Source organism: Palaemon carinicauda, chromosome 25 (assembly GCF_036898095.1).
Source record: "Palaemon carinicauda isolate YSFRI2023 chromosome 25, ASM3689809v2, whole genome shotgun sequence".
In the NCBI taxonomy this organism is placed as follows: Eukaryota; Metazoa; Arthropoda; class Malacostraca; order Decapoda; family Palaemonidae; genus Palaemon; species Palaemon carinicauda.
Window position 1 is genome coordinate 100,030,050 of NC_090749.1, and position 22,334 is coordinate 100,052,383.

General features: G+C 42.8%; 1 protein-coding gene across 3 annotated transcripts in view; it reads left to right on the top strand.

Moving 5' to 3' along the window:
- The window catches only part of LOC137618734 (hydroxymethylglutaryl-CoA lyase, mitochondrial-like), a 69,812-nt gene that overhangs the window by 17,454 nt on the left and 30,024 nt on the right, over positions 1-22,334 (top strand). Inside the window, exons 1-4 of one of the 3 annotated variants that reach the window (XM_068348902.1) lie at positions 1-111; positions 3,053-3,218; positions 13,447-13,613; positions 20,897-21,020. The exon at positions 1-111 is cut by the window's left edge and continues 59 nt beyond it. In XM_068348902.1, the coding sequence (XP_068205003.1) occupies positions 98-111; positions 3,053-3,218; positions 13,447-13,613; positions 20,897-21,020 (471 nt within the window). In that variant the 5' untranslated portion in view covers positions 1-97. The remainder of the gene's footprint in view (positions 112-3,052; positions 3,219-13,446; positions 13,614-20,896; positions 21,021-22,334) is intronic. The other 2 variants (XM_068348903.1, XM_068348904.1) reach the window with 2 other exon arrangements.

Consider the following 22,334-nt stretch of genomic DNA (forward strand, 5'->3'; position numbering starts at 1 on the left):
ATAACTTCTTACCAATTCTTCTCTCCGAGAGGAGTTATGGGAACCTTAACTTGCCGTGCCAATGTCATAGGGGCGTTAAAGACCTTCTGCAGGAGATATGGCGTCTCTACCGTAAGTTAATAAACCTTTTTTGGGGGAAGATGAAACCGGGGGTTTTGGTACCGGAGCGAGGTGATAATGAATCCGAAATTGGAATTGACATTATTATTCATGTTTATTTGATTAAAAATATGATATTAATTATTATAATATGTATTATATTGGGAGCATTTGTATGTCAGCGGCCAGTTCCTTTCTTGTGGATTATAAATGGACATCAACTAAACTAAACTTTCTCCCCTAACCTAACCTACAAGCCATGTCCTTATCTACATGCCTGGGGGGAAGGGGTGCTAACGCACCTTGAGACCCCCCTTAGACTGCCGTAATCTTACATACAGGTGGCCGCTATCATACATACACCCCGAAAAGGAGATGTGTTTGTAGGGTGCATGTAAGGGTTATGAAGTATATTGGGAGCATTCGTAGAAAGTTGGGTCACAGTTTGTAAGTCAAAATTATCTGGTTTCATTGTATATTATTCCATACTAATGTAACCTAGGGAAAAACTACTGTTTCTTATAGAAAAAATTACGCTCTCTTCGAAAATGACACTCGTTCCCGTCGCAAATTAATAGTTTCAGTAATAAATATACATCTATATCCTCCAATAATGGGGGACCCCCAGTGGGAACTCGGGGTTTTGGGTGGGGAAAACATACTGGGAATCGATATATAAACGTAAAACAAGCCTTTTCTTCTCTATACATTACCTTCTTGAAATTATAATAACTGGAGGAAAATACAAAACAGTATATCTGGATAAACTTTGGAGGCGCCGTTACAAAGATTGTGTCATGAAAAAATACAGTAACCAGTGCTGCCAACGTCAATGTAGATCAAATGTTATTTTGTGACCTGTCATACTACTAGGCTAGGTTAGGTGGGTTTGTTAGGTTCTGTGCCCTTTTTGTACATTTTATATATTGAGTAAAACTTATATGGAGAAATTATTTACATTATGGAAATATCTATCATTACTGTCTTTAGTAATGTCAACGTGCCGTTGGTAACTCTGTGTACCATACGTCAACGTTGGTAACACTGTGTATTATTGGTAACGTAGGATATAGATGTATATATATTTCTGAAACTATTCATTTGCGACGGAAACGAGTGTCATTTTTGAAGAGATCGTAATTTTTTCTGTAAGAAACAGTAGTTTTTTTCCTAGGTTACATTAGCATGGAATAATATACAAAATTACCAATTATCTAACCTAATTTACCCTACCATACTCTAATCTAATCTACTCTAGCCTACCTTGCCCTACTTTAACCTACCATAGCTCAATCTATCTATTAAAGAACTTAAATTATGTACAAAGGGGTTGTGGTTGCCTGGTGGTAGCGTCCTTGCCTAGTGATTGCCAGACTGGGGTTCGAGTCCCGCTAAAACTTGTTAGTTCCTTTGGTCGCTGCAACCTCACCATCCTTGTGAGCTAAGGATAGGGGTGGTTGGGGGGGGGGAGTCTTAAGGTCTATCTGCTGAGTCATCATCAGCCATTGCCTGGCCCTCTTTGGTCCTAGCTTGGGTGGAGAGAGGCGCTGATCATATGTAATATGGTCAGTCTCTAGTGCATTGTCCTGCTTGATAGGGCAATGTATCTATCTCTTGTTGCTGCCATTCATGAATAACCTTTAAAACCCAACCTACTGTAAACTACAGTACCAATATCTTGGAACTGTCAGTTGAACGGTGCTGGGGTAGTAGCTAGAAGGGGTGCCAAAGGTGTAGGCTATTTAAGGATGGATTCACAAAGTTAGGTTCTCCCAATTTGTTGAGTTTTTTTGGTTTCAACTACACTTAAGTGTATTGGCCCATTAAGGATGTATTTTTTTACCTTTCCTCTGATATAGTGGCTTGGATCAGTATGTAAAGTATAGTTATAAAGGAATTTGTTTCTGAAGGTTAGTAAAATAGTTTTTTTTTTTATACTGAACTAATTTTGCATTTTAAGAAATAATATTAATAGGATTATAATTCATTTCAAACTCCAAATGTTACTCGATATAAATGTTTTTTTTTACACAGTTTACATTTCTTAAAGGGATAAAATTAGGCAAAATAGAAAATAAGCAAATGAAATAGATAGACATTGAACTTCCCTTTACCTGAAGTAAGGAAAATTGATGGCCAAATTGGAATGCTACCTTGCTACTCTGGATATGGACACACTTCTCTATTACCATAGAGATCTGCAGCCTCGTTTTATTGTGGTTCTTAAGAGAGAAACAGTGATATGTTGTTGGTATGCACTGGGAGATATCTGTGGAAAGTGTGTCTGCCGCACATTAAATTCTTTGATATGTGTCGTGGCCCTTGGCCATTCGATATCTAAATTATTATTTGATTTCCAAGTCAGAAGATAATGAAAACTATTTTCCTAGCGTTTAATTGTTCGAATTAAGATGCTTTTAGTCTCCTTGGTTCTACTGTTCTAGATCTGGTATATGCAAGCCGTTTTCTTTAGAAATTATATGCCCCTGTTTCTACCGAGGGCCTTCATGTTCTGATGGATATAGTTTGTAGGGAATGTTATTAGAAGTCATGGATGAAGTGAAAGAACTTAATATTTGATGAACTAACTTGAAGTTCCTAAATAGGAATGTACAATACTAAATCAATTGGCCGATGTTAGTTTCCATTTACATGCTCAGATTTCCTTCCTGGGTAATCATAACTTTGCAATATAACTTTCAATATAATCTTTAGAACTTTGAGTGCATTTTTACAATCAGAATAGTTTACGTATCTATTATCCAGCCAACTCTACACTTTTGGGATACTAAGAATTTTATGCTGTTAGGATATAAAGTAGTAGTTTAGGAAAATGTTTAAATTATAAAAGACTCCATTTTAGAAAATAACACAATTTTTATTTTTTTTGGGGGGGTGAAGTCCCAAGAAGTAGATCTAATAATTTTCTTCCTCACACTGGGATCTAATTCAGAACTCTTCAATTGAAATGCCATAAAAGAAGTTTGAGTTTAATTACTGCTGCACCTCTGGAGTTCCCTGGTGATGCTACTCCCTTGCATGCTGTACCAGCGAGCTTTCCCCAACTACCTGATCTACCAGCCAACCCAGTTGATAGCGTTTCATTCAAATTACTCCTAGTAAGTGAATATGATAACGTAAGGCTGTAGCCTCACAAGGTAACTCTTTCAGTGCATCGGTTTTATCTTCCAACTTTTGCGGACAGTTTTAAATTGGTTAGTAACTCTTTCCTTTCGTTTGAGGTGCCGTGGGCTTAATCTCTTTGAGGTAGAAATTTATTTCTAATGGACAAGTGCTTATGGTGATTCCTTCCACTAGATCAAATGTTTGCAAAATACACTGCATGTTATTTACTATTCTAAGTTAAAATCTTTTATTTCATGCTATCTATTGGACAGTCCCAGTATGTAGAGGTAAGTGATTCAGTTGTAGTTGACATCTTTTAACAGTATCTTCTCTCTTCATTATCATGCGGGTCTTTTCTAAGGTAACTTTGCTCCTACAAAATGCTAACCATTTTCCTTTGATAGGGATATGACTTCAGTAAAGCTGGAATGGTCATTAAGGTTTAAAAATGTAGTTATAAATACCATCCACCTTTCAATAAGCGAGACAAGCACTTTTGGCTTGCCTCAAACAGTACGGACGTACTCTGGTTGCCTCTCTTTGGACGTTTTGTTTTTCTTTTTCTCTCTTTCCAGAATGGAAAAGCATAGAGATGTAGTTGTGTTCGAGTAAACCTTTTGTGAAGTGTGGTAAGTTTATGTCAAAACCTGCCATTGATCCCAATCATCAGTACAGTATGTGTTTTTTCTGGGGCTCATAACTGATTACACTCGTCCCCGTTTGATGCTTGCAAGTGGAGTTTGCCGAAAAGATGAAGAAGAAAAAGGGTAGGAACGAATGCTTTAGTATCAGCGTTGACTTTGCCAAAAGTGATGTCGAGGAAACTTTATAGCTACTTCTTTACTTGTGGTGTTTCTTGGATGCTGTGTATCCCTTGGGTTCCTCTAGGGCTATGTCCTCTGTAGGAATTTATAGGGGGAGGAGATCCACGCTTGCCTTCGGAGCAATCCTCATATCAAAGTGGAAGTAGGACCTTCCTCTAGTGAAGTAACACTTCTCTTTTTCGTCAAGGTTCTCTTGTAGCTGTGGTGGCCAACGGCAACGATTTGAATCTAAGAAAGTTGTGGTCTCACGCTGCGGAAAGTTTTGTTCTCAGCCTAGACTTCTGAAGCTTCCCCTGGTGTGACAAGTCCATCTTCTTCTATACTTGTAGCAGAAGGGGACCCCATGGTGACGTGGTCCTTCTGAATATAGGTGTGTCCCCTATGTGGTGCATATTAATAGTTCACGAAGCGAGGCCTCGGGGACGTTGAGGGTGGGAATATTTGTATGTATACCTATAAACTCAGTCCAATATTAAGTCTATAGTTTCCCTAACAGGAACATTAGTAAATAAGGACTCAACATCTATGGAGGCAATAACTCCCTATTTACTAATGTTCTCGTTAGTGAAACTATAGACCGGAGGCCAATCTAGGGATTATCCCGAAGAAGAATTTAATCCCCTAATACCAGCAAGTACGCTAATCCACCTGAGGTAACTGCCTTCCGGCCATTATGACCTCTGACCTCAGGCAGTCCATCACCAATAAGGAGCTGACGTTGAAGCTGGAAACCGTATATAAGCTCCCGCAAATGGGTCCGGTTTTACAGATTACTCTTGAAAATGACAGAGAAGACCTTCTCCCTGCTCAAAACCGGTTGAGTTGAATGATTTTATAATTTTTTTCTTTTACCGAATTTTAGGGATTTTGAAATTTTGTGTAGATAAACTGAATGTCTCTTTGTGCATACACCCCTAGTGAAAGTAATCCACGGCAAAGACACTTAATTTTGCATCTAATATCTGTTTTTTAATAATGTGTACTGGTACATTTCTAATTAAAGAAGGATTATTAATGGTATGCTCTCCATCACCTTTCTCATGAACTCTGTCCCTTTCACAGTTACTGGCAGAATGCAGTAATAAAGAGAAAAAGATAATAAGAACAATCGAAAGAGTTCATTACAAAATTAACGCCACTGATGCAGCAATTACTTTTGGTAATAATAATGATAATAACAGGCCCAGAGATATCTTTCCAGACAGGGGAGGATGGATAGAATGTATTCAAACCCTTTTTTTTAGATGCATATACCTTTGGGCAACATGTCCTGTACACGGATATATGTTCTCGTATGACCGATTACCATTTACTCTTGGCATACCTAACGCCTTTGTTATTTCCATGTTCAGACTGTTTGGAAGTTTGTAGGAATCATCACCTCTGCTTCTGCACAGGATTAGGATCTGTAACTTTTCCAAAGAAAAGTTAAACCATCCATATTTTGATTCATAGTGACCTCCTTCCCTGGAAGGGTAAGTCTCCTATTAAATGACAATGGTTTTATTCTTGTAGGCCTTAAGGTTAAACGTGTTTAGTCTCGCAGACCGACAGATGGGAGCGGTATTTTTCACCCCACCGACTGTCAGTTGTTGTAACTAATTCATTAAATTTTGATAACTGCTCCAGCTTTGTTGGAGTCATATACTTATGAAAAGACTAAAGTTTTTAAGAAAAAAATTAATATAAAATATATTTGATTCCTCTAAACTAAAAGCATTTCGCTGATAAGTATCATAAATTAATTGATAAACTGTACTGTACTATAATTGTAGTTTTTTCAATATTAAACTTACCCGATAATCATGTAGCTGTCAACTCCGTTGCCCGACAGAATTCTATGGAGGGATACGCCAGCTATCACAATACTAGAAGGGGGTGTATTTACCAGCGCCACCTGTGGCCAGGTACTCAAGTACTTCTTGTTGACACCTCCTCAATTATTCCTCTGTCGTGCTTCCGGCAAGACGTTCTGGGATACGCTTATGTTCTTGGAGTATTTTCACGACTTTGGTGAAGTATTTCTCTTTGATTTCGGCTGTCGCTTTACTGGAAAACTTCTATATTAGCTTAGTTAGCTTTTGGAATTAATTTGATTAATTTTGGTGACGAGAGAGTATAAACTCTCGTTCACCTTTCAATGGCCGACCCTTCCCTTAGACGGAAGTGTGGTGTCTAAGAGAGTTTAGACTCTCTTTCTTAATTTTGCTTAACAAAAGTTATAGATTTATTTTATATCTCTCCGCCTCTTATAGGCCTCTTCGATTAACTTCCTTTTATTATAAACTCATTAAAATTAATTTTTATATTTGTTTATATTCGACCTTCCTAATAGTAGGCGGTCTTTTACCGAAGTTAATAAACTTTGAGCCCGTCATTTCGGTTTTTCCTGTTAACATATTATGCTATTTCCACCACAGAGTTTGAAAGATTTTCTTTGACAGTCTCGTACTGTTTTCAAAGCTGAACTAACGTTTTGTTTTGTCTCTGCAGTTGTTGACGTTCAGAACGTTCAACTTGCACTCTATCGTTACGATAGAGAAAGAATGTTCACGGTTTCACGTTGCAGTAAGAGTAACCGTGTCTAGCGTTTTGTTCATTCTTTCTTAACTTAATGGTTTTGATCCTAATAAAGGAACTTTTCAGTTTTTTTTTTTTTTTCCTTTAACAATAATATGTTTTAACGATATATATGATTGGGCTCTTCTCTCAGGTTCTAAGTCAAGAGAGAGAGAGAGAGAGAGAGATAGAGACGGAGGGAGAAAGAGGATAAACGTTTCATTCAAGCCTGCCAGGCGTACGAGTAACGTCGTTATCGTTTTTTTTTTTTTTTTTTTTTTTTGCTCTTCTCCCTAGTCTCTTTAGGGGAAGAAACTAAACGTTTCTAGAGTGATCTAGTGTTTAGTCTCTTTCCAACCACTGATTTATCTTTCATTAGATTTTTCTGTTACATTGTAATTCTGTTTTCGCAATTACTAACTTTGAGAAAGGATAGAATTGCGTATTTCAGGTACAAACCACTTAAAGTTTCGAGTTCAGTGAAATAAGTGCAAACAGAAATCAAAGTGATAAGTGATTAGTGCGTGAGGGTACTTTTGTGCGCGCCAGTCGTCCTCCCAGTCCGGGACCTCTTGCAAGCTCCCAAGCCCAGGGGAGAAGCAATGTCGAAGGGCATAAGGGTTCAGCAGGCCTTGATCGGCGCACAGAAGTATTCTCGGTGGTTGTGGGCGTGTCTTACCGAGACCGTCACTCCCACCCGCAGACGATTGAGCCCTTATTTTGCTCGTCTGCAGAAGAGATTAGGGGAGAAAATAAAGGCAGAGTAACGCTGGTCTCAGGTCTCAAGACTTCTTAAACGTTAAGTCCAGACCTATGCCAGACGTACGAAGTTAAAGTTCACAACCCGAATGCAGTCATTGGGTTAGCTCTGACTCTCCTCAGTCTTCAGTTGATTACACTCCGACTAAGAGGAGTAAGGTTCTGCCACAACAGATCTCTGCTGTTAAGGCTTTACCTCAGCAGAACTTAGTGTCTGCCGACCCCAAGTTAACTCTACTGCAGTCCATACAGTCACAACTTTCGGTCTTGATGCGTGAGTGTCGGGCTGAGAGTGTTGCACCGCCTGCACTCCCTCCACCTGTTCTCGCTGCACCTGTGCTCGCCCAGCCTGCACCTGCTCCGCCTGTGCTCGCCCAGCCTGCACCTGCTCCGCCTGGTCGCAGCACCATCTGCCAGGCGTACGATGTTGTGAACTCTACTACAGTCCATGCAAGCACAGCTTTCGGACTTGATGAGTGAGTGTCGGGCTGAGAGTGTTGCTCCTCCGCCTCCGCCTACACTCCCTCCTCCTACACTCGCTCCGCCTGATCACAGTACCATCTGCCAGGCGTACGATGTTGTGGACTCTACTACAGTCCATGTAAGCACAGCTTTCGGACTTGATGAGTGAGTGTCGGGCTGAGAGTGTTGCTCCTACGCCTCCGCCTACACTCCCTCCTCCTACACTCGCTCCGCCTGATCACAGTACCATCTGCCAGGCGTATGATGTTGTGGACTCTACTACAGTCCATGCAAGCACAGCTTTCGGACTTGATGCGTGAGTGTCGGGCTGAGAGTGTTGCACCTCCTGCACTCCCTCCACCTGTTCTCGCTGCACCTGTGCTCGCCCAGCCTGCACCTGCTCCGCCTGTGCTCGCTCAGCCTGCACCTGCTCCGCCTGGTCGCAGCACCATCTGCCAGGCGTACGATGTTGAACCACTTTCGGAGTTTGCTGTTCACAGTGTTGTTCAGCCTCAGCCTTCTTTAAGGCAACCCTTGCTTTGGGATCAGGAGAGTTACACTCTTCCTCCTCCTCCCCTTGCTGCTCCACCAGTGGTGCAACTCTCGGTTGGGGTACAACAACCTCTCCCCTCCGTGAGTCTGTCTGCTCAACCAGCGCTGCACCGAGTTCAACCCTCATCTTGGCAAGCTCATCTACACCATGCACTTGCGCCTCAGGAGCCTCAGCTTGCTAGAACTTTACCTTGTTCTGCGCAGCCTCAACCTTCTCATGCTCCACTCATCTCTCAGGAACAGGAACGGACTACTCCGCCTCCGTCCTCCGCTCAGCTGGTGCAATCCTTGGATGCAACTCTTGCTAGGAGTCAACCTCCTTCACCCTTGCACCTGCCTTCTGCTCCGTCTGTTTTTCAGCCTATGCAGTCTGAACCTCAGGTTTTCCCTCAAGTTGAGGAAACCTCTGTTGTTGTTCCAGCTCGTTCTGACTCTGCTGTTCAGCATACCATGGTTTAAACCCCATGCAAGCATGCATAAAGCACTCTAGCACTGGTCATGGAATTTCTGAGAAATGTTAAACGCCATGCACACGCTCTGCTTTCCTTTCAGCAGGCTCTGCTTACAGCAGGCTCTACTTACTACATGCTCAGCATTCAGCATGCTCTGCATTCAGCATGCTCTGCATACAACATGCTCTGCATACAGCATGCTCTGCATTCAGCATGCTCTGCATACAACATGCTCTACATACAGCATGCTCTGCATACAGCATACTCTGCATACATCATGCTCTGCATACCTTACCGCATGCTTCTCAACACATCTTGGGTTGTTGCCAACTCACTAGACTGTCAAGCAGTTTCATAACGTTGCCTTCTAGTCTGCTGCTTTGCACCAGTGAACCCTCACTCAGAGAACTTAGCTTTTCTAGGATAAGGTCCCTGTAGATGAGAAAGTTCTTTTCTCCCTCCTTCTGATATTCCCTTGAGGACTCTGTCATTTGGAGGGAGCCTTTAGCTGCATAACCTCTTATGGACTTTTATTTAAGCATAACATGCTTACAGGGAAGGTAATGGTTACACTTCAGCCGCTAATCCCGTCTGTTACCACACCTGCTCCCATAGACCTTGAGCTGTGTTGCATGACATGCAGTCCAAGCTTAGTCCTTGTTAGAGGATTTTTTGTTTACGGAGTCAATGTGTCACGGGGAAGACGTTCAACAACCAACAGAAGGGACTTGTTGTGACGCAGTGGGCAACCTCAGCAACCCGTTAAGGAGTTGTCTGTACGACCCAGACAGTCTAGACAGATTCGGGTTGTCACTGTACTTCCTCGCTTGCCCATGATTGACAGTTTACAGACTGTGCAGCAGTATCATGATCTTGTGTCCGGCTCCGTCAGACGACTGGCTTTTAAGAGCTCCCTCAAGTCGTCGCTGTCTGGAGATTTTCAAATGGACTATGGATCTGACCAAGGAACTGGGCCTCCTGGTCAATTTTGAGGAGTCTCAGCTCGTTCCATCCCAGACCATTGTCTCCTTGGGTATGGATCTTCAGAGTCGAGCTTTTCGGACTTGTCCGTCGGCCCCAAGGATCTTCCAAGCCCTAGAATGCATCCAGAGCATGCTGAGAAGGAACCGATGCTTAGTCAGGCAGTGGATGAGTCTAACAGGGACACTTTCATCGCTGGCCCTGTTCATCGAGTTAGGGAGACTCCACCTCCGCCCCCTTCAGTATCATCTAGCTGCTCACTGGATAAAGGACATGACGCTAGAGACGGGCTCAGTTCCTGTTTCCGAAGAGATGAGGTCTACTCTAACGTGGTGGAAGAACAGCATTCTTCTCAAGGAAGGTCTACCATTGGCTGTTCAGTCCTCCGACCACCGTCTCTTCTCGGACGCATCGGACACGGGCTGGGGTGCGACACTGGACGGACAGGAATGCTCGGGAACATGGAATCAGGAGCAAAGGACACTTCACATCTATTGCAAGGAGTTGTTGGCAGTTCATTTGGCCTTGATAAACTTCAAGTCCCTCCAGCTTAACAAGGTGGTGGAGGTGAACTCCGACTACACCACAGCCTTGGCTTACATCTCCAAGCAGGGAGGGACTCATTCGAGGAAGTTGTTCGAGATCGCAAGGGACCTCCTCATTTGGTCAAAAGATCGAAAGCTCACGCTGGTAACGAGGCTCATTCAGGGCGATATGAATGTCATGGCAGATCGCCTCAGCCGGAAGGGTCAGGTCTTCCCCACAGAGTGGACCCTTCACAAGAATGTTTGCAGCAGACTTTGGGCCCTGTGGGGTCAGCCAACCATAGATCTATTCGCTACCTCGATGACCAAGAGGCTTCTCTTGTATTGTTCTCCGATTCCAGACCCAGCAGCAGTTCGCGTGGATGCCTTTATGCTGGATTGGTCCCATCTCAACCTGTATGCATTCCCGCCGTTCAAGATTGTCAACAGGGTACTTCAGAAGTTCGCCTCTCACAAAGGGACACGGCTGACGTTGGTTGCTCCCCTCTGGCCCGCGAGAGAATGGTTCACGGAGGTACTGCAATGGCTGGTCGACGTTCCCAGGACTCTTCCTCCTAGAGTGGACCTTCTGCGTCAACCTCACGTAAAGAAGGTACACCCAACCTCCACGCTCTTCGTCTGACTGCCTTCAGACTATCGAAGGACTCTCAAGAGCTAGAGGCTTTTCGAAGGAGGCAGCCAGAGCGATTGCCAGAGCAAGGACGACATCCACTCTCAGAGTCTATCAGTCTTTATGGGAAGTCTTCCGAAGCTGGTGCAAGGCCAATGCAGTTTTCCTCAACCAGTACCAATGTAACCCAGATTGCTGACTTCCTGTTACATCTAAGGAACGTAAGCTCCCTATCAGCTCCTACGATCAAGGGTTACAGAAGTTTGTTGGCAGCGGTTTTCCGCCACAGAGGCTTGGATCTTTCCTCCAACAAAGATCTACAGGACCTCCTTAGGTCTTTTGAGACCTCAAAGGAACGTCGGTTGTCCACTCCAGGCTGGAATCTAGACGTGGTCCTAAGGTTCCTAATGTCATCAGGATTTGAACCGCTCCAATCAGCCTCTTTTAAGGACCTCACATTAAAAAACTCTTTTCCTCGTGTGCTTAGCAACAGGTAAAAGAGTAAGTGAGATCCACGCCTTCAGCAGGAACATAGGTTTCACATCTGAAACGGCTACATGTTCCTTACAGCTCGGTTTTTTGGCTAAAAACGAGCTTCCTTCCCGTCCTTGGCCTAAGTCGTTCGAGATCCCAAGCCTGTCCAACATGGTGGGGAACGAACTGGAGAGAGTACTTTGCCCAGTTAGAGCTCTTAAGTACTATCTAAAGGTCAAAACCATTACGAGGACAATCAGAAGCCTTATGGTGTGCTATCAAGAAGCCTTCTCTACCAATGTCTAAGAACTCAGTTTCTTACCACATCAGGCTTCTGATTAGAGAAGCAAATTCTCATCTGAAGGAAGAAGACCTTGCTTTGCTGAAGGTAAGGACACATGAAGTGAGAGCTGTGGCTACTTCAGTGGCCTTCAAACAGAACCGTTCTCTGCAGAGTGTTATGGATGCAACCTATTGGAGAAACAAGTCAGTGTTCGCATCATTCTATCTCAAAGATGTCCAGTCTCTTTACGAGTACTGCTACACCCTGGGTCTATTCGTAGCAACGAATGCAGTAGTAGGCGAGGGCTCAGCCACTACATTCCCATAATCCCATAACTTTTTAACCTTTCTCTTGAATACTTTTTATGGGTTGTACGGTCGGCTAAGAAGCCTTCCACATCCTTGTTGATTTGGCGGGTGGTCAATTCTTTCTTGAGAAGCGCCAAGGTTAAAGGTTGTGATGAGGTCCTTTAGTATGGGTTGCAGCCCTGTATACTTTAGCACCTTTGAGTTGATTCAGCCTCCTAAGAGGAACGCTGCGCTCAGTAAGGAAGACGATCTTATTAAAGGCAGAGTAACGGTTCAAGTCGACTTCCTTACCAGGTACTTATTATTTCATTGTTATTGTGGATAACTGATTATATGAAATATGGGATACTTAGCTATCCTTTAATCTTGTACACTGGTTTTCACCCACCCCCCTGGGTGTGAATCAGCTACATGATTATCGGGTAAGTTTAATATTGAAAAATGTTATTTTTATTAATAAAATAAATTTTTGAATATACTTACCCGATAATCATGATTTAATCGACCCTCCCTTCCTCCCCATAGAGAACCAGTGGACCGAGGAATAATTGAGGAGGTGTCAACAAGAAGTACTTGAGTACCTGGCCACAGGTGGCGCTGGTAAATACACCCCCTTCTAGTATTGTGATAGCTGGCGTATCCCTCCATAGAATTCTGTCGGGCAACGGAGTTGACAGCTACATGATTATCGGGTAAGTATATTCAAAAATTTATTTTATTAATAAAAATAACATATTTTAAGGCTATAAATATTATAGAATTATTATTGACTACGTAATGATTCAATAACTAGAGGCCAATTCTGTACTGTACAGTATTGTCTTAGGTTATTCGCAGACTTTCCGTCGTAAAATGTTCGTGTTTGCAAGCACAAACAATAAACGCCATTGCAATTTATGAACGAGACGTGTGCCTACACGAACATATTTTGATTTTGAGTAGCTTTGCATATTGCTGAGTGAACGAAGGTTGCCTGACAGTTTTATGTCTGTTGATTACTGTATCCTGCAATTAAGGAGATGACCCCTTCTATTTTACTCTCTGGGACCTACTTTTGATTGTGTCGTAACCTCTGTACCATGGTCTTCCACTGCCTTGGGTTAGTTTTCTTTTGCTTGAGGGTACACTCAGGCACACTATTCTATCTTTTTTCTCTTCTTGTTCTGTTAAAGGTTTTATAGTTTATATAGGAGATATTTATTTCAATGTTACTGTTGTTAAAATATTTAATTTTTCCTTGTTTCTTTCCTCACTGGGCTATTTTCTCTGTTGGGGTCCTGGGCTTATAGTATCTTGCTTTACAACTAGGGTTGTAGCATAGCAAATGATAATAATGATTGATTGCTCTTTTTAGATCCATGATATATATTCAATTCCCTCAAATATATTGTCTAAGCGACTCCATCTTTCAGATCCGTAGTTCGGCGATACGTCAGGAGTACCCGAGGCAAGTGAAGATTGTGGAGGTTGGGCCAAGAGATGGACTTCAGAATGAGAAGACCCTCGTTCCTACTGACGTGAAGATAGAATTCATCAACAGACTTTCTCACGCAGGGCATAAGGCCGTAGAAGTGACAAGGTAAGGCTTTATTCATTGTGGTTAGGGAAGTTATTTGTTCTTTTCCTTGCTGAACATCGTCTCACTTTGGTGAAGGGGCAGATAACTTTGCAAATAGTAAGATATATGCCGTGATACATACATACATATACCAAGGCACTTCCCCCAATTTTGGGGGGTAGCCGACATCAACAATGAAACAAAACAAAAAAGGGGACCTCTACTCTCTATGTTCCTCCAGCCTAACCTGTTGCCGCGGGGGCATAAAAACAATTAGTATAGCGCCAACGTTATCCCTCCGTGTCGTAAGAGGCGACTAAAAGGGACGGGACGAGGGGGCTGGGAACCCCCTCTCCTGTATAAAAAATCCTGTGAGACATATGCCGTGATACCTTGATTTATTTGATACATGTTCCCAGTTATTGTAATGAGAGTTGTATCTTGGTGGCCATTGAACAATAAGTTGCTCTGGATGTTTAAAAATAAATACTTAATATTAAGGAAATACAAAATAATTCTGTTTTTGAGATGTATGAGAATATTACTTCTATGAGTGTAAATAAGGGACAACACATGTACCAATGTACCAATGTGAATTGTATGTCATTAAAGGGTTTGTTTATGAAACATGAAATCTTAGTTTTTCAATATTTAACTTAGCCGGTGATTATAATAGCTGCAACTCTGTTGCTCGACAGAAAAACTCTACGGAAAAATTCGCCAGCGATCGCTACACAGGTAGGGGGTGTACTCAACAGCGCCATCTGTCGTTCAGATACCCAGTACTCATTGTAAACAAAGAACTCAATTTTCTCTCTGTCGAGCTATCGACAAGACTCTCTTATTCGCCGTTGCTAAACTGGAGTTTTTTCACAACTAATTGGTGAAGTACTTTATTCTAGTTTTGAGCTTTCGCTATGCAGGTGTTTTATCTTCATCTTAAATCTTGAACTCGTTTTGGATAGATTTAATTATGGTGACAAAGAGAGTATGGACTTTCTTTCACTTTTAAATGGCCGACTCTTCCCTTAGACGGAAGTGTGTTTAGGCCTTTAGTAATTCTTATCACGTTATAGATTTTCCTCTATATATTTTATATCTCTCCGCCTTTATTAGGCCTCTTCGATTGACTTTCCATTTATTATAAACATATAAAAATAAATTTTAATGTTTTGTTTATATAGACCTTTCCTGAGAGTAGGCGGTCCTAACTTGGAAACCGAAGTTAATCAACGTTGAGCCCTTTATATCGTAATTAGCTTTTAAAAAGCTTAGGATTTAAAACTTTTTAAATGTAATATTTTATGAAAGAATTTCTTTGATAGTCTTCGTACTGTTTTCAAAGATGAACTAACGTTTAGTTTTTTTATGCTACGCAGTTGTTGACGTTCAGGACGTTCAACATGCGCTCTATCGTTACGATAGAGAGAGAGTGTATCACGGTTTCACTTTGCAGTAAGAGTAAATCGATTCTGACGTTTTGTTCATTCTTTCTTAGCTTAAATGTTTTAAATTCTAATTTAAAGGAACTTTTTATTGAAAAACCTTTCAGTTTTTTCCTTTAGTCAAATAATATGTTTTTTTTGATGAAATATAATTGGGCTCTTCTCTTAGGTGCGAAATCAAGAGAGAGAGAGAGATAGAGACGGAGGGAGAGAGAGGAGAGAAAACGTTCCGTTCAAGCGGGTAACGTTGTTCTCGTGTTACTCGCGTCCCTAGTCGCTGTACGGGGAGGAAGGATAAAACGTTTTTAGGTTTTTATTCTCGTCCCCAGGCTATGTGCGGTGAGAGATTGAAAACGTAGTTATATGAACTAGTGTTTAGTCTCTTTCCCAACCACTGATTTTTTTTTATCTTAATATATGTTTTTCTGTTTTTTGCTGGTATTAATGAGCTTGCATTATACGACTGATTTCACAATTACTACCTTTTAATGAAGGGTAGAATTGCGTGTTTCAGGTAGAAATAAGTGCAAAACAGAAAATCGAAGTGATAAAGTGATATGCGCAAAGTATTACAGTGTTGCGTCTGAGGCGCAAAGTGTTACAGTGTTGCGTCCGAGGGTTCGTCTGTTCGTGCCTGTCGTTCACCTAGTCCGGGACCTCTTACATGCTCCCAAGCCCAGGGGAGAAGTAATGTCAAACGACTTATGGGTTTGAGAGGCCTTGACCAACGAACAGACGTTTTTCCCTCTATGGTATCGGGTGTATCTTACCAAGATCTCCCCTACCATAAGACGAGAGAGACGTTGTTTCTCCTCGTCATCCGTAGGCTTTTCGCATAAGAAACCTGTCACAAGGTTTCGAAGCCCTTAAGCGAAAGTCAGTCCTTTCAGGACAGGTCCAGCGTCCTGGTTGCAACCATTAGGACAGCTCTGACCCTATGCAGTCATCGGATAACTGCTCGCCGCCTAACAAAAGCGTAACACAGACTCCGAGAGTCTTTTTTTGTAGGCAAAGTGTTGCGGTCACAGACGTTACCCTCGTCTCTTACCACAACCATTTCCGTTGATCCTTAATGGGTTGTATGGCAAAACATGCAGTATATGCTTGCCTCCCTTATGGAAGACTATTCTACCGATTAGTCCGTTGAGTCTAGCCGTTTATCTCATCGATATCCTGGCTTTCAGCCAACCTAACGTTCCTTTGTGCTTACTGTTGACGTTGGCGTAGCTTAGTCACGTCAGTCAGGTTGTTTAGAACCACACTCGATGCGGTCTCGTGTGGTTTTTCAGCCGCATTTGGACGTTAGGCCACTTCCTGATGCTCCTGTGGACGTTCAAGACGTTCACTAACAATCGGAGTTGACTTGTTTTGACGCTGTGCGTCAACCTCCGCATTCTAGAGTCGTTTTGACTGCTCAGTCTAGGCAGTCAAAGCAGTCTCGAGTGGACGCTGTGCGTCCTCACGCACCTGTTGTGGTTGACAGTTCAGTTGTTGACAGTTCACAGACTGTCAAGCAGTTACATGACGTTGCGTTCTGGTCCGCTACTAATGCACCAGTGAGAGACTCAGCTTTTATCGGACAAGGTTCCTATAGATGAGGAAGTTGCTGTTCTCCCTCCTACTGATATTCCCTTGAGGACTCTGTCAAATGGAGAGGAGCCTAAAGCTGCTTAGCCTCCTATGGACTTTAATTAAATCATGATGATTTTTTTAAGGATCTTCGTCCGGATCTTTTTGTAACTGCTGCTCCTCGTCCGCCTAAACGTCAGAGCTTACACTAGGCCTAGCTACTTCGAAGCCGTTGTTTTTAAGCTAGTGCTCTCTCGCTCTCCTAGAGAGCGTTACGTTGGCTAGGCGACTGGTTTTTCACCAGGAGGAGTTTGGGGGATACAGCCTTTGCTTTCCCTTCTTTTAAACTGGTTTATAGAGCGAGAGTCTGATATGACACGAGAGAAGTTCTCGGCTTGGGAGTTCATGCCTCTGCCCAGATAGACTTCTCAATTCTGGTAGACTCTCCCTGGCGCCTAGCCAGGAGACGCTCCAAGTTGTTTACAGGTCAACTTCACAGCTGTTGTCGAGCCTTTGAAGTTTTGCTGTACTATTATGTCACGCATAACAAGGCTTTCAGGGATGGTAAACGGTTCCGCCTCAGTCTCTAACCCCGTCTGTTGCCACACCTGCTCCCGTAGACCCTAAATGGGCTTTGCTGCAAGACATGCAGTCCAAGCTTGCGTCCTTGATAGAGGACTTAAATGCGGAGAAGGTTGCTACCGAACCTTCTGGCCAACAACCTTCCAAACGGTCGGTTGTGCGCCCTGTTGACGCTGAGGTAACCTACTCGCGTCTGCCAGTTGAGGTGGTTCCTCCACCGATGCGACCCAGTGTGGGTTGCCAGCCGCACGTTGACGTTAAGCGACGCTCGGAGGTGGTTGTTGACGTTCAAGACGTTCAACAACCAGCAGAGGTGACTTGTTTTGACGCAGTGCGTCAACCTCAGCAACCCGGTAGGGTGTTGACTGCACAACCCAGACGGTCTAGACAGTCTCGGGTTGACGCTGTGCTTCCTCGCGCACCCATGGTTGTTGACAGTTCACAGACTGTGCAGCAGTTCCATGATATTGCGTCCGGCTCCGTCACGCATCCACCAGTGCGACCGGATTCAGCGACCCAGACGTTGCCCACTCCGTTGCCGTTTCCTCATCAGTTTCGGATGAGGAACCCTCTGATGAGGACGTTGCTGAACAACAAGACGATCAGCCCCCAGCCCTGCTATCCATCCAGAAGATGCTGAAGAAGGAACGCTGCTCAGTCAGGCTGTGGATGAGTCTGGTAGGGACGCTGTCATCCGTGGAACAATTTGTGTCACTAGGAAGACTACACCTCCGTCCTCTTCAATACCATCTAGCTTTTCACTGGAAAAAGGACAAGACGCTAGAAGCGGTCTCGATCCCGGTTTCCGAAAAGATAAAGTCTTGTCTGACTTGGTGAAAGGACAATATCAACCTAAGAGAGGGTCTTCCCCTGGCTGTTCAGACTCCCAACCACGTTCTCTTCTCGGACGCATCGGACGTAGGCTGGGGTGCGACATTAGACGGTCGGGAACGCTCGGGAATATGGAACTCGAGTCAAAGGACAATGCATTTCAACTGCAAGGAGCTACTGGCAGTACGTCTGGCCTGGAAAAGCTTCAGGTCTCTCCTTCAAGGCAAAGTGGTGGAGGTGAACTCGGACAACACCACGGCTTTGGCGTACATCTCCAAGCAAGGAGGGACCTACTCTCTGACGTTGTACGAGATAGCAAGGGACCTCCTCACCTGGTCAAAAGGTCTAAACATATCACTAGTAACGAGGTTCATCCAAGGCAACTTGAATGTCATGGCAGATTGTCTCAGTCGGAAGGGACAAATAATTCCAACAGAATGGACCCTCCACAAGGATGTATGCAAGAGACTTTGGGCCACCTGGGGCCACCCAACCAGAGATCTCTTCGCAACCTCGATGACCAAGAGGCTCCCAATATTTTGCTCACCAATCCCGGACCCAGCAGCAGTTCATATAGATGCCTTTCTCCTAGATTGGTCACATCTAGATCTATATGCATTCCCTCTGTTCAAGATTGTCAACAAGGTACTGCAGAAGTTCGCCTCTCACGAAGGGACAAGGTTGACGCTAGTTGCTCCCCTCTGGCCCGCGAGAGAATGGTTCACCGAGGTACTTCGATGGCTAGTAGACGTTCCCAGAACACTTCCCCTAAGGGTGGACCTTCTATGTCAGCCACACGTAAAGAAGGTACACCAAGGCCTCCACGCTCTTCGTCTGACTGCCTTCAGACTATCGAAAGACTCTCGAGAGCTAGAGGCTTTTCGAAGGAGGCAGCCAGAGCGTTTGCTAGAGCAAGGAGAACATCCACCCTTAGAATCTACCAATCGAAGTGGGAAATCTTCCGAAACTGGTGCAAGTCAGTATCCGTATCCTCGACCAGTACCTCTGTAACTCAAATAGCTGACTTCCTCTTATATCTGAGGAAAGAACGATCTCTTTCAGCTCCCACTATCAAGGGTTACAGAAGCATGTTGGCATCAGTCTTCCGTCACAGAGGCTTAGATCTTTCCAACAATAAAGATCTACAGGACCTCCTTAAGTCTTTTGAGACCACGAAGGAGCGTCGTTTGGTTACACCTGGTTGGAATTTAGACGTGGTACTAAGATTCCTTATGTCAGACAGGTTCGAGCCGCTACAATCAGCCTCCCTGAAAGATCTCACCTTAAAGACTCTTTTCCTGGTATGCTTAGCCACAGCTAAAAGAGTCAGTGAGATTCATGCCTTCAGCAAAAACATCGGATTCTCATCTGAAACGGCTACATGTTCTCTACAACTTGGTTTTCTAGCCAAAAACGAGCTGCCTTCTCGACCTTGGCCAAAATCGTTCGATATTCCAAACTTATCGTATGGTTGGAAATGAACTAGAAAGAGTCTTATGCCCTGTAAGAGCTCTTAAGTTCTATTTAAAACGAACTAAACCTTTACGAGGCCCGTCTGAAGCTTTATGGTGTTCAGTTAAGAAACCATCTTTGCCTTTGTCAAAGAATGCTTTATCCTATTTTATCAGACTGTTAATACGAGAAGCTCATTCCCATCTGAATGAGGAAGACCAAGCTTTGCTGAAGGTAAGGACACACGAAGTTAGAGCTGTCGCAACTTCCGTGGCCTTTAAACAAAATAGATCTCTGCGAAGTATAATCGACGCAACCTATTGGAGAAGCAAGTCAGTGTTCGCGTCTTTTTATCTTAAGGATGTCCAGTCTCTTTACGAGAACTGCTACACTCTGGGACCATTCGTAGCAGCGAGTGCAGTAGTGGGTGAGGGCTCAACCACTACAATTCCCTAATTCCATAACCTTTTTAATCTTTCTCTTGAAATGTTTTTATTGTTGTTTTTGGGTTGTCCGGAAGGCTAAGAAGCCTTTCGCATCCTAGTTGATTTGGCGGGTGGTCAAAGTCATTTCTTGAGAAGCGCCTAGATTAGAGGTTTTGATGAGGTCCTGTTGTATGGGTTGCAACCCTTGATACTTCAGATCCTAGGGGTCGCTCAGCATCCTAAGAGGATCGCGAGGCTCCGTAAGGAAGACGTACTTAAAAAGGCAGAGTAATTGTTCAAGTCGACTTCCTTACCAGGTACCTATTTATTTTGTTTTAGTTATTTTGATAACTTCTAAAATGAAATAAAAATTCTTAGCTCCTTTGATGTAAACATGTAATGCTGGTCTCTACCCACCCCCCTGGGTGTGAATCAGCTATTATAATCACCGGCTAAGTTAAATATTGAAAAATGTTATTTTGATAATAAAATAAATTTTTGAATATACTTACCCGGTGATTATAAATTAAAGGACCCTCCCTTCCTCCCCAATAGAGACGCAGTGGACCGAGGAGAAAATTGAGTTCTTTGTTTACAATGAGTACTGGGTATCTGAACGACAGATGGCGCTGTTGAGTACACCCCCTACCTGTGTAGCGATCGCTGGCGAATTTTTCCATAGAGTTTTTCTGTCGAGCAACAGAGTTGCAGCTATTATAATCACCGGGTAAGTATATTCAAAAATTTATTTTATTATCAAAATAACATATTTATTTTTTATAATTTAGATTTAAGATACATAATTTAAGTCACACAACTTCATACCTATTTTTCTTTATCAAAATTTATCTTAGTATTGATTTTTTATAATTTAGATATAAGATACATAATTTAAGTCACACAACTTCATACCTATTTTTCTTTATCAAAATTTATCTATGTATTTATATATCTGTGTATGTATATGTCCAGTGTTTCTAATTACACTTTGTTTTTCCAGTTTTGTGTCCCCGAAGTGGGTGCCACAGATGGCCGATCATACGGAGGTCATGAAAGGAATTCAGCGCGTGAGCGGAGTTTCGTATCCCGTGTTGACGCCCAATTTAAAAGGCTTCCAGGCTGCGGTATGATCGTTTGTGCAACTACTGTAGTATATTTGTTCACATGAGAGTACTGTACAGATCATTGCCTTTATTGCTGACTTGTCAGTCATACTCATTTCAGAATTATGAAGATAACATTTATTGTTTGTTTTTTCCTATACGGATACAAACCAGACTCCTATTGAAGCATTCTAATATGTATAGTTAGGAGGAATACAAATAACTTTGAAAATTTGTGACATTTAATATCTTACTTATGGGTCATCAGCTTCTATCCATCTATCTACCATGTCACTTCCCCTAATTTGAGAGGTAGCCAACATGAAAATAAGAATAAAAGGGGACCTTTCTTCTCTTTGCTCCTCCCAGCCTGATGAGGATTCAGTTGAGTTAGGTTGATATTGCTAGGGGGCCACATCTCACCCTCCCTCGTTTTTTCCCAACAAATGAAGCTTCATATGCTGACTTCCCTACTCCCGTTACTGCAACGGTCAGGTAGCAGTAGAGCCTATCGGAACTGCGTCACAACTGCTCTCCATTCATTCCTATTCCTAGCATGATCTTTTGCCTTTCTCACCTAGGGCTTTCTTCACTCCATCCATCCGACCAAACATTGGCCTTCCTCTTGCCCTTCTCCCATCAACTCTTGCATTCATCACCTTCTTCAGGAGACAACCATTTTCCATCCTCTGTACATCTTTGATATCGCACAGGAAATAACTACAGTATACTGGAGAGGGAATTCCATGTCTCCTCGTCCCGTCTCTTTTTACTTGCCCCTTACAATACGCAGTTTACTGGACATTATTGCTAATTACAGGAAGTCTGTTACATATGAACGATAAGCACTCCAAGGAATCTACATATATATCAAGAATTTGCACATAAGTTTTAAAAGAAGTCAATTCATCTCTATTCTATTTTGCACCTATTTTTTTTAGTATTAATTACAGACACTGGGTCTTACCTTTGAAAGAACCCTGAGTCAAAAGCTCTTTATCTTGAGGACTTACTGTTAGTTATTTCATAGGACATTTGACCGACTTATGTCTGTGTCTTACTTTGTTCTTCTTAGGGTTGACCTGATCTCCTCTGCGATTGTAGTCTGCTTGATGTTCATATTGTTTGCGATTGCAATCTACTTGAGCCCCATCTTGTGTTTAAATTCATTGTCTTTTATTGTCTATTCTCATGCTGCCACTTAGAAAAACTCTTGGAGCTCTGTCATTGTCTCCTCTGAAGATGTTCTGTTCATATCTCCTGGTTTTGTAGGTAGAATAAACTATTTAAAAAATATAAGGTAAAAAACAAGAATGGTCTGAATATAACGGTCAT